Source organism: Chelonoidis abingdonii, chromosome 1 (assembly GCF_003597395.2).
Source record: "Chelonoidis abingdonii isolate Lonesome George chromosome 1, CheloAbing_2.0, whole genome shotgun sequence".
NCBI classification, from domain to species: Eukaryota; Metazoa; Chordata; order Testudines; family Testudinidae; genus Chelonoidis; species Chelonoidis abingdonii.
The window spans coordinates 98,442,043-98,453,175 of record NC_133769.1 but is presented as its reverse complement, the minus strand read 5'-3'; the positions used below and the strand labels follow the sequence as shown (position 1 = coordinate 98,453,175).

The following is an 11,133-nucleotide window of genomic DNA, read 5'->3' as shown; positions in this document are numbered from 1 at the left end:
ATAGTTCTGAAGGGTATAGAGAAGGTCATTCAAGCACTCCTGTTTACACTGCCCCCTAATGTAAAAATGGAGCAGTACTTGATGAAATTAAAAGACAATTCATTAAAAACAAATAGAAGGAAACACTTTTTAATGTAAAGTATAATTAGCCAGCATAACTCACTGCTGCTGGCTATTATTGAAGCAGATATCTTAGTTTAAACAAAGGAGTCAACATTTTTTATGAATAAGTGTAGCATCTGCAGGGACACCAATGTAGCTAAGAAAACAATTACAAGGACTATCAATTCTCATGCTTCTGGGCATAAACTGATCACCAGCTGGGGTCAGGAACACAATTTTCCCCTGTGGTGATAGTATAGCACAATTAGGCACATCATGGAAGTCTTATTCAACATTGATCACTGTTGGAGGCAGAATAAACAGATTAGATAGACCACTGATCTGTTCCATTATGACAGTTCCATGTTTCTAAGTTCTTATCAAGGAGAGAAAATAATTTCTAGGCTTTGAAACCTTAAGTTGTACTCTCTCCAGGAGAGACTCTTACTTCTAGGTTCCACTCCATTGTGTTGGATGAACTCTGTCCTCATATGCTGAAGACCTTTGCAGTTTTTTGAGTGGAAGGCATGATGGGAAATCTGTTTCTTTCACATTTAAGTTGTAACAATTCAGCAAAGCATTGAAATAGGAATTTGGTGTGTGTCTTTGTTTAACAATGGATGTTAATTTGCATAAATAGCCCACAATGCTTTGAGTTACTTGAATCTGTCCCCAAAATGAGTTTCAACTTGTTTTTACTCCTGGAATGGAATGGGAGGAGAAGGGTAAAGGATGGAGACAGAAAATATAGGGATTGATGACTTGGCTATTCTATCACCTGGAATTTTGTTTTCTTTAAAGGTGTCTATTTTGTCATCCTAAGTTTTAGGTCAGTTTACCGTAGCTGAGTTTTCCTTGACTCTTTATTCTCCCTTGCACTTGGTTCGAGTGTGTCAGCATGATGGTGATTCTACTGAACTGTGTTACCCTGGGGATGTACCAGCCTTGTGATGATATGGACTGCCTCAATGACCGGTGCAAGATCTTGCAGGTAAGCAGTCTCCTGCCCCTTAATGGGAGAAGGTGCACCATTGGCTGAGGCTCAGGCCAGTGTTCTAATTGTTATGTCTGATGTTTCCCTTCCATCTGCACTTAGCTTTTTCTGGAAAAGGGTGGCAAGGACCAGGGCTGACTGGGGGGAAAGAGAAAATTGGGGACAATTGTACTGGGGCCCTGAGCACAGGACCTACCCCCAAACATCTTAAAGTCTGTTTAAATAAAGTGAAATGGGAGGGGGTGGACCCCAGCAAACATGGTGTAGCAGAGTCTCAAATTTCTCTCAACAAGGATACCCATAGCAACATACTAACTTGCTTTAAAAAAATCACAAGAGTTTCCCAGAGAGAGAGAGATTGAATGTAGTCTATGGTACTAGAATATAGATAGTTCACTTACATTCTATGTATTCCTATTCATCCAGCCATGTTCAGAGGCAACTTGTCCAGCACCTCCACTGTCCAGCACTGTCAGTCACTCATTATTGTGCACACTGACATTTATAGTCATCTACACACTCTAAACTGCAGACCAAACGGGCAGCAAGCACTTGTTAAACTTACCCTTCATTTTCCCTGTGGCTCCTTCAGGTATTTGATGATTTCATCTTCATCTTCTTTGCAATGGAGATGGTGCTGAAGATGGTGGCCCTTGGGATCTTTGGCAGGAAGTGTTACCTTGGAGACACCTGGAACCGCCTGGATTTCTTCATTGTGATGGCTGGGTAGGTTAACTGTTTTCTGTGTTTTCATAGTGTTGGAGTGCTGGAGTGTTGCATGCAATTGGGATATGGTCCCCATCTCAGGGTTGTGACAAGCAGGGCTTTAGAGTGCAGCCTGGAGCTGGAGTGTGGAGCAGCTCCGGAGCAGTGGAGCTGCAGGTTTTTGCCTGGAGTTGGAGCAGAGCTAGAGCACAGCTCCAAAGCCCTGGTGGCAAGTGCTGGAAGAGAATAGAAAGTTTTGTGGGGTTTTTTATGCATAGGAACAGATTCAGCTCCCATTTACTTTAGTGAAAGGCCAGAAGAATTCCTGTGAAGTCAACATTGCTACTCTTGATTTGCCCTGCTGTAACTGAGAACAAAACCAGCTGAAGTGTTTGTGGCTGTGTTGCTTTGTGGGCATCGTCCCTGAGAAACCGGAATCACGCATGTGCTCAGTTCAGCAGGATTGCGGAGAAACAGGTAGACAATGAGGGCCAGGCCTTCCACTAGTGTGAATTGGTGTAACTTCCTCAGTGCAGGGGAGCTAAGCTGATTTACATCAGCTGAAGCTCTGGCTCTGAAACCCAGCAACCTTTTTTAACATAATTGGGCCAATGATGCCTTGGCCCAAATCAGTGCAACAGCTCTGCTTCCACTGGCTCAGCTCTAAGATTAAAAGCATCCTTTTAGAAACTGGGGGTTTCTGCCTGTGCATCACATCAGTCCACCCCACAGCACCTTAGGGACAAGTTGACATTTGAGCATTTTTAACAGCAAAGTTGCTATGGTGAAGCTCTGATTTCCACTTCCCAAGCCTCTGCGCATGCACAGCCCAAAGCCCGTAAGGATTGCCCCTTGAATGTGTGGTGAAATTTCACTCCTTGCATTGGTGAGTGCAGCTTATTTTTAATCAAATTGCCCCATGGCAGAAATTTTGCTGTTCACAGAAGAAAATATGGCTGTTTTTTTTTTTCTTTTTTTACAGCAAACAAAACACAAATTACTCCTTTCTAGAGGTATCCCCACCTCCCTTTTCCTCCCTGCAGGGAATAGCCAGCTTTCATTGTCATCTAGAACTCAGTGTATCGCTGGTTGAGCTGGCAGAGCTGTTAAAGCTTACCCCCACACAACTGTTCCCCAGGGCGAATAATAGGAACATCTTTTACATTTGTTTTTAATACACCTGTCTGCCACAAGGCTTGAAAGATGTTTCCCTTTGGGTGTGAGGACAATTGTTTTCTGATGCACTAAACTGAGACCTTCAAACTCATTTAATTTGTTGTCTGAGAGATGAAGGTATGTGCCCAGCGGTGAAATCAGCCTGTACCTAAAAGAGAATGGAAGAAAATGAAAGATCCTGTGTTTCAACACTGAAAACAATGTGGCTGAGATGGGAAGAGCCTTCCCATCTTTCAATTCCTGAGTCTGGTGTTTCAGTAGCTAGAGTCTTTAATTAAACTGACCCCACATTGTGGTGAGCAGGAGTTAATCGATGGAAAATCAGTTAAAACAACTGAATCGTGTTGCATTACACATCCCAGCGTACTGGTTCTGAGCCTCCTTAACAATGAGGTACAGCTGAGCGTATGGAGGGGGTAGTGTAGTGGCATGAGAAGTGATGTTAAAGGAGGGATAGCAAAGCTCAGATTTCTGAATTGCAAAAGGACAATAAGTGCATTTGAATGGAGTGTCTTGGAGCTGGTTGTATTTCTCTGATCATGGTAAGATCTCTCAGAACCACTCTGTCATTCAGGTTGGGATTAAGACTCCATTCCAGGTGGACACAGAAATCCAGTTCCTTGACTTGGAATTAGGAGACTGGGAAATGGATGGGTTGTCTCTGTCTGATGCTAAGCGGCATATCCCATTAGGAAATGCCATTCACCTTTCCATGTCCAACGCCAGCACCAGAGATGCTAGACTAGAACCTCAAATCTGAACCCCTTCTGCATGGGCAGCATGTAGAAGAGCCTCCCCAAAATAAAACAGGCTGGCCAGGCAGGGGGCAAATGCCGGATGCGGGTCACCTTCCTTTGGAGGTGCACCAGCCCACTGCCTTTGTGCGCTGGGAGCAGGAGTGCCGGAAGCTCCCTGGAAATGGTGGGGCAACCAGTGTCTGGACCATGGCCCTGCCCTTAAGGCAGGAACCCTGGGGTGGCACCAGGTTCACTGGCTGCTTTCCCTGGTCACATTAAGGTGTGCTCCCGGACAGGAGTCTCTTTTATGCAGTAGTGTGCACATAGGTGCTGGAACTAGGGGTGCTGCCGTGCTCCCTGGCTTGAAGTGATTTCAGTTATATCCAGGGTTTACAGCTTGGTTCAATGGCTCTCAGCACCCCCACTATACAAATTGTTCCAGCGCTGCTGGGTGTGCGTCTCTTGTCCGGGAGCGTGCGAGCCGCTTGCACACAGTAGTGTGAGCAGGGACAGCTGCCGGTGAGTCTGGTGCTGCCGCAGTGGGCAGAGCTGGAGGTGGTACAGCCACTCCAGAGGAGCTGTCCAGGCTGGGCGTTGGCTCCTGCAAGCGACGGCCTGATATGCTACTGCTTTCACGCTGTGGTTCCTAGTAGAGCCCTGCAGCTCCACAGATATCCACTCTATATCTGCAAACATCCGCATCCACGGATATAAATTTGTATCTGTGCAGGGATCTAAGATTTAAGCTATTTTATAATGTATATATTATGTTATCTGTCAGAGAGAGAAAGAGAGCCATTAGTGCTGTGTAAGAACTAGTTGTTGTTATTTGTTGTTTTGTTATTTGAAATCCATTAATGTTGCTTGTGCAATTTGGATGTGATCAGACTAATGTTTGCCATCAAAATCTGAATGCAAGCTTTTATTCAGCCTCAAACCCAACCCCGGAACCCCAGTTCTGATTCAGCCTCCAACCCAATTCCTCACGTAACCTGTCCAAAATCCAAACCTCTCCTTGCTGGCTCATCTCTGACTAGAACTGACTCCATTAGGAACCTCTGTTCACCTGGAAGTCCCATGGAAATCCTTGACACTAGGTCCTCATGTCTCCTATCTCATTTAATTACATCCTAAATCAGAATCAAGTCATTCCTCTCCCCTGCCCTGTACTGCAGACCATATCTTGTTCAAATCAATTCCATGGCAGAACTCCCATTGATTCCAATAGGACTCAAATTTGGCTCAAAGAAGGAAAGCGTGGTATTGGGGAGATGATAGAACTAGGCACCATCAGGCTCCTCTCCTCAAGCCAAGGGAAAAGCAAACAACTCACCTGCCCCAAAACAAACACCCACCCAGTCCACCAGACCGAGAGGCCAGGATTAAAAAATCACCCTGTGGCCAGAAAAAACAGAGGAACAACAGACAGTTGGGGAGACTATCCTACAGGGTATTCCTGGATGGTTTAAATTATCTCCCTCTGACTGTATGTGACAATAGTATCCTTTATCTAGAAGAAAAAATGCGGCAAAAACAAAAAGAACAGTCATTTGCTGATAATCACCCCAAACAGTGTTTTGGTTGCATAAACTTGGTTCACTTGTTCATTAGTTCAAGTCATTTATTCATTCGGTCGTTTTTTCTCTCGCTCTCTTTTCACTACCTTTAGAAGGCCAGAAGTTATAGTTATACTTTTAGCTGAATTTCCTTGTCTGCCCCCCTGCCCTGCTCTCCCTTTCTCCCCACACAATCCAGCCGCTCAAGGAAGGAGACTTTGTTGTCACTAAAAATGTTCAGTTTCCATGGCAATGGAAGCTGACATCACCAGAACTTTCTCCCCCTTCCCTCCCTAGTTTTTGGAGTAGATTAGAAAAAAACAACAAAATTAAAAAAAAACAAACAAACCCAACCAGCCCTCATTAAGTCAATATTTTCCTTCTTTGTTATTCCTCTTAAGAAATCTTCAAGCTCCCAAAACGGAGACAGCTGTTGCAGGTTAAAGAACACATATGCCTGTGTGCACATGAGCGATGAGGCTGCAATCTGGCTTGTAGATATTCCAGCCTTCAACTAGTCACTGGATGACAGTAGTCTCCAGGTACCCAGATGTCTGATATGGGCTGCAGTTGTCACCAACTATCCTGGTGGGATGCCGTCCTCTCTACCTTTTACTTTAGATGTTATCTCCTGTGATTTATGGCCTGCATTTTCCAAAAATGTCTAGTGATTCTGCATGCTGGATTTGGTGCGTGCTCAACTTGAGACAGCTTAATGGGACGTGGAAAATGAGGCTCCTTTTAGGGTCTCAAGTTTGGGCACCCAAAATCTCTAATCACTCTGGAGAATGTAGGTCAGTGTCTCCAGACCTACGCCACCAATTTTGGGGATGGAATATTCACTCTATCTGTCCTGATCTGGCAGCTCACTGCCTATAAATAGTGATGTATTCACATTTCTTGTCCTAGTCAATTTGTGTGTGTGTGTGTGTGCGTGCGCGCGAGTGCACTTGAGGTTGGAGGGGGTCACTACCTGTTCAGGATGAGGAATTCACTCTGAATGTCCTGCTCTGAGGGTTGCCAGTTAGCTGAGGTTTTATATAATCGTGCCACCTTCCTGGATCTGTGGGGGAATCACTTCCTATTTCGGGAGGAGTGTTTACTCTACCTGTCCTGATCCTAGATGCCATTATTACCTGTCCTTGGTGGGATGTTAACTTTATCTCTGACCTGTTTTGTGGGGCCCACTATAAGCCCAGATTGGGATATTCATGTGACCTGTCCTTACATGCGCATATGTGTGTGTGTAGGTTGAGGGAAAAGGGCTGATGTTCATAGATTACATAAGCCCAGAAGAGACTTGTGATCATCTAGTCTGACCTCTTGTGTAACAAAGGCCTTAGGACTAATGGTGCCTGGGGCAGCCCTCACTGGAAATGCCAAGGTCAGGGCAGGCTGCAAAAGGGAGAACATATACTCCCAAGACTGGTGGGTAACACTGAAGTTAAACGCCCCAACCAGTCACAAACTGTGCTTCTGATCAGGGCCGGCTCCAGGCCCCAGCATGCCAAGCGCGTGCTTGGGGTGGCATGCCGCTGGGAGCACTCTGCCGGTCGCCGGGAGGGCGGCAGGTGGTTCCGGTGGCCCTCCTGCAGCCGTGTCTGTGGAGGGTACGCTGGTCCGCGGGACCGGTGAGCGGCAGAGCACCTCCCGCAGCGTGCTGCTGTGCTTGGGACGGCAAAATGGCTAGAGCTGGCCCTGCTTCTGATCCCCCACACTGGTATCAAGAAGCAAAAAATAAATCACCCAGCCCCCTTTATTGTATTGAAGTTCTCTGGTTCCCAGTCAATACATAGGTCCAGTACAGTGAGCAGTTATTTAAAAAACTCTGCTCACATATACAAAATGTTCTTCGGACCCCAAAGGGTCAGCCACATTACCACGTCAGTATAGGTTTGGATCTTACCCAAAATACCACACTGCCAGCCAGTCCTTTAGTGTCTAAAACTAAAGGTTTATTATCAAGAAAAATGAAAGAACAAGAAGAGAGATGTTAAATAGTAAAGCAATCACATACATACAAAGACTTCAAAGTCCGTATATCAGGTTCTTAGCAGTATTGGTGAGTTTGTGGCTTGAAAGTTCCTCTGGAACACATTCACAGCTTGGATGTATCATTCAGTCCTTTGTTCAGAGCTTCAGTTTGCAGAAAAGTTACTCCAGAGGGAAGAAGCAAGACTGAAGACAAGAAGCAGGACTGATGACAAAATGGAGATGATGCAGCTGCCCTTTATAGTCTTTTTGCCATATGTCTGGTACTCCCTTTGTTTCAAACACAACAAACTCATAGTACATGTCACTGAAAGGCCTTTGAGTTCTTTCCATAGGCATGCTTAGTCGTAAGGTGTAGTCTTGGCTCCCTTCAGTGGGTGTATTGTACAGCTGATGTCCCTTGATGGGCCATCAAGCAGGCCTAGTGCTGGTGCTATTATTTCTGGGAAGGGGTCACCCAGAAACATAGCACAAGTTTGGAAATACAGATACACCCTACATATCTATAACTCATAATAAAAAGGTGATACAAACATATGAGCAAGATCATCATACTTGGCAAATTGTGATATTTTTGCAGATACCTCACATGGCAAATCTGGCACGATTCATTGCAATTTTGTAATATTGGTATCAACAATATCATAAAGTGTCTCCCACATTCTATATTGCGTCACACAAGATTCTTCTTGAAGTGTGAGCACCACACCTGGACACAATATTCCAGTAGCAGATGCATCAGTGCTTAATGCAGAGGTCAGAGAATCTCTCTACTTTTATTTAATATTCTTGTTAATGCATCCAAGGATCACATTAGCACAGGGTCACACTAGGAACTTATGTTCAGCTGGATTATCCACCATGACCCCCCTGTTTTTTTCAGAGTCACTGCTTACCAGAATAGAGTCCCCCATCCTGTAAGTATGTCCTTCATCTTTTTTCCTAGATGTCTGATCTTACATTTGATTGCGTTGAAATGTATATTGTTTGCTCCAGATTGCTCTGTATCAGTGACCTGACTTCTTCATTATTTGCCACTCCTTCTACCATTGTGTCACTTGCAAATTTTATCAGTAATGATTTTTTTTTCCAAGTCAGTGAGCCAATTTTTAATCCATTTAATCTGTGCCATGTTGATTTTGTGGTGTTCTAGTTATGTCAATACTGTTATAGTCTTTATCAACAAAACCTACAATAATATCAAGATAGTTTGATAAGATCTATTTTCCATGAGCCCATGTTGATTGGAATTGATTATATTACCCTCTTTAATTCTTTATTAATTGAATCCCATATCACCTGTCCCATTAATTTGCCTGAGATCTATGAGGGATCATGGGTCTCAAACCTAGGTCAGCAAGTGCCCAAGTAGTCTTCGGACTCCTGCAGCAGCTCACTGATACCAGTAGACCCTAGCTCACCAGAGGCACCACCCACAAAGCTCCTGATTGGAGGAAATGTCAGGCCTCTCTGACTCACTCAGACTCACTATTTAAGCCAGAAGGAGGCACAGGAAGTTGTCTGAGCAACTTGAATTCCTGACTGACTGCTACCCTGCCTTCTTCCAGCCTTCTTGCCTTGTTCCAGATCCCTGCTTCTATGCCCCACATCTGGCTACAACCCTTGACTTAACTTTTTGCTCTGACCCCTGACCCTGCCTCTGTCTCTTGTTCCTGATCCCTGGGTCCTGGCTTCAATCACTAGGCATGACCATCACTAGAACTGACCACCTATAACTTGGTCCATGATAGGACTGATCTCAGGCTGATAGGCCTTTACTTACTGAGGTCACCTCGTTTACCCTGCTTAAATAGTGGCCCAACGTTAGCTTTCTTAGAGTCCTCTGGAACTTTCCCAGTTTTTCAGAAAATATTAAAAATCAATATTAACAGTCTAGAGAGCTTCTTAGCCAGCTCTTTCAAAACTCTTTCATGCAAGTTATTTGCACCTGCTGATTTAAAAATGTCTATTGTCAGTAGCTTCTGTTTAAAATGCTTCTTAGTTACTGTTGGAATGGAAAGTATTTCACCATCTTATTATGTAAATACATCATCTGGATTTTATCCAAATATAGAACAGAATTATTTATTGAATATTTCTCCTCTTCTGCATTACTATTCACAATTCTACCACTTCCCTCTATTAATGGACCAATACTATTATTAGGATTCCTTTTGTTCTTTGTTTATGTAAAAAAAAAAAAAAATCCTTCTACTTGTCTTAACTCTGCTGGCCATAGAGTTTTCCTTGTGTCCTTTTTCTTTCCCTAATGAATTTCCTACATATTCTAGCTTCTTATTTATGTTCGTTGCTGGCAACTGCCCCTTTTTTCCATTTGTATTTTTTGCTTTCTGCTTTGTTTTTGTTATTGCTGCTTTCATTTCCCTTCTAAGCCAGGTTATTTATTTTAATCAAGATACTAGACCTTCTTCTCAATTATGAGATTGTGGCTTTTTGGGCATCTAGTAAAATGTTCTTAAACAGTTCCCAACTATCATTCAAATTTTTCTGTTTTAAATTCTTTCTCTCAGATGATTTGGCTCATAATTGGTCTAAGCTTTGGGAAAATGGCCCTTTTAAAGCAACAAGTATATATATTACTGGTTTGGACTTCATTCTGTTTGCACATAAGCAGTGTGATTAAGTCATGATCACTTTCTCCTAAGCTGACTTTTAGTTCTGTGAACAACGCCTGTGTATCTGTTGAAATGACATCTAATATAGAATTCCCCCACGGTGGATATAATGCTTTCTGAGTTACTAAATTTTCATTTATAATTTTTAGAAATTCCAAAGATGTTTTAGAACTGTCAGCATGAAACCTCCAGCGTATGTCACTCAAACTGAAATCTCTCATGATGATGCAGTTTTTCCCCCTACACATTAGAGGTAGGTGCTTAGGGAGCCAGCCAATCATCATGTTCTCTAGTGTGACCTGGTGGTCTGAAGCAGACACAAACTAGTACCCAGTCTTGCGACTTATCTGTTAGAACACTGATCCGTAAGCATTCAAGAGAATTTGCTTCTGAGTTGTCAGTGATTTGGAAACAGGTAATGCCATTTTTTACATAGAATGCCACTCCTACTTCCCTTTGCCCACTCAATCCTTCCTAAATAGCTTATAGCCATTGATTGGAACATTCCAAATGTGCAAGTCTTTCCGCCAGGTTTCAGTAATGCTAACTAGGTGAAATATATACTCACAAATTAGCAATTCCAGTTCCTCTTATTTATTACCCAGGTTCCTGGTACTGGCTGCCTAGGCAGTTAAAATTTTTCTTCTCATCCTTCGGTGCTGGATTATTTTGTTACTGGCATCTTGATTTTGTGGGAAATCAGAGCTCATTTGTTCCGCTTTTCGCTCTCCCCTTTCATTGCTAGTGCCCCCTGACTAGTCAAGCCAATCTGTGCCGTAGAAGACTGGTTCCCCTTTTTCAAGCTGAGGTCATCTAAATTGTACAGCCCCCTCTACTCACACAAGGTAGCCAATATTCCTTAAAACCAAACTCTTTACATTATGCAATTTACCTAGGCACCAGTTCACTTCCCAGAATCTTCTGAATTCCGTTATATACGGGATGGGAAGCAGGGCCGTCCTTAGCCATAGGCAGAATAGGCAGCCGCCTAGGGCACCACTAGGTCTGGGGGCACTGCTCTGCCAGGAGCCCGGACAGACGGGAAGCAGTGGAGCATGTAAGAGCAGGGCTTTTGGGTCCTAGGCTACTTCTACACTACGGGCTAAATTCGAATTAGCTTAAACCGATTTTATAAAACAGATATTATAAAGTTGATTGAGTGCGTCCACACTAGGAACATTAATTCGGTGGTGTGCATCCATGGTCCGAGGCTAGCGTCGATTTCTGGAGCGGTG

At 43.7% G+C, this 11,133-nt stretch overlaps 1 protein-coding gene across 1 annotated transcript in view; it reads left to right on the top strand.

The window, feature by feature from the left end:
- The first annotated feature begins 986 nt into the window (after window positions 1-986).
- Window positions 987-11,133, top strand: part of CACNA1I (calcium voltage-gated channel subunit alpha1 I) — a 162,300-nt gene continuing 152,153 nt past the window's right edge. Inside the window, exons 1-2 of the mRNA XM_075068160.1 lie at window positions 987-1,093; window positions 1,689-1,822. Of these exons, the coding sequence (XP_074924261.1) occupies window positions 1,001-1,093; window positions 1,689-1,822 (227 nt within the window). The 5' untranslated portion in view covers window positions 987-1,000. The remainder of the gene's footprint in view (window positions 1,094-1,688; window positions 1,823-11,133) is intronic.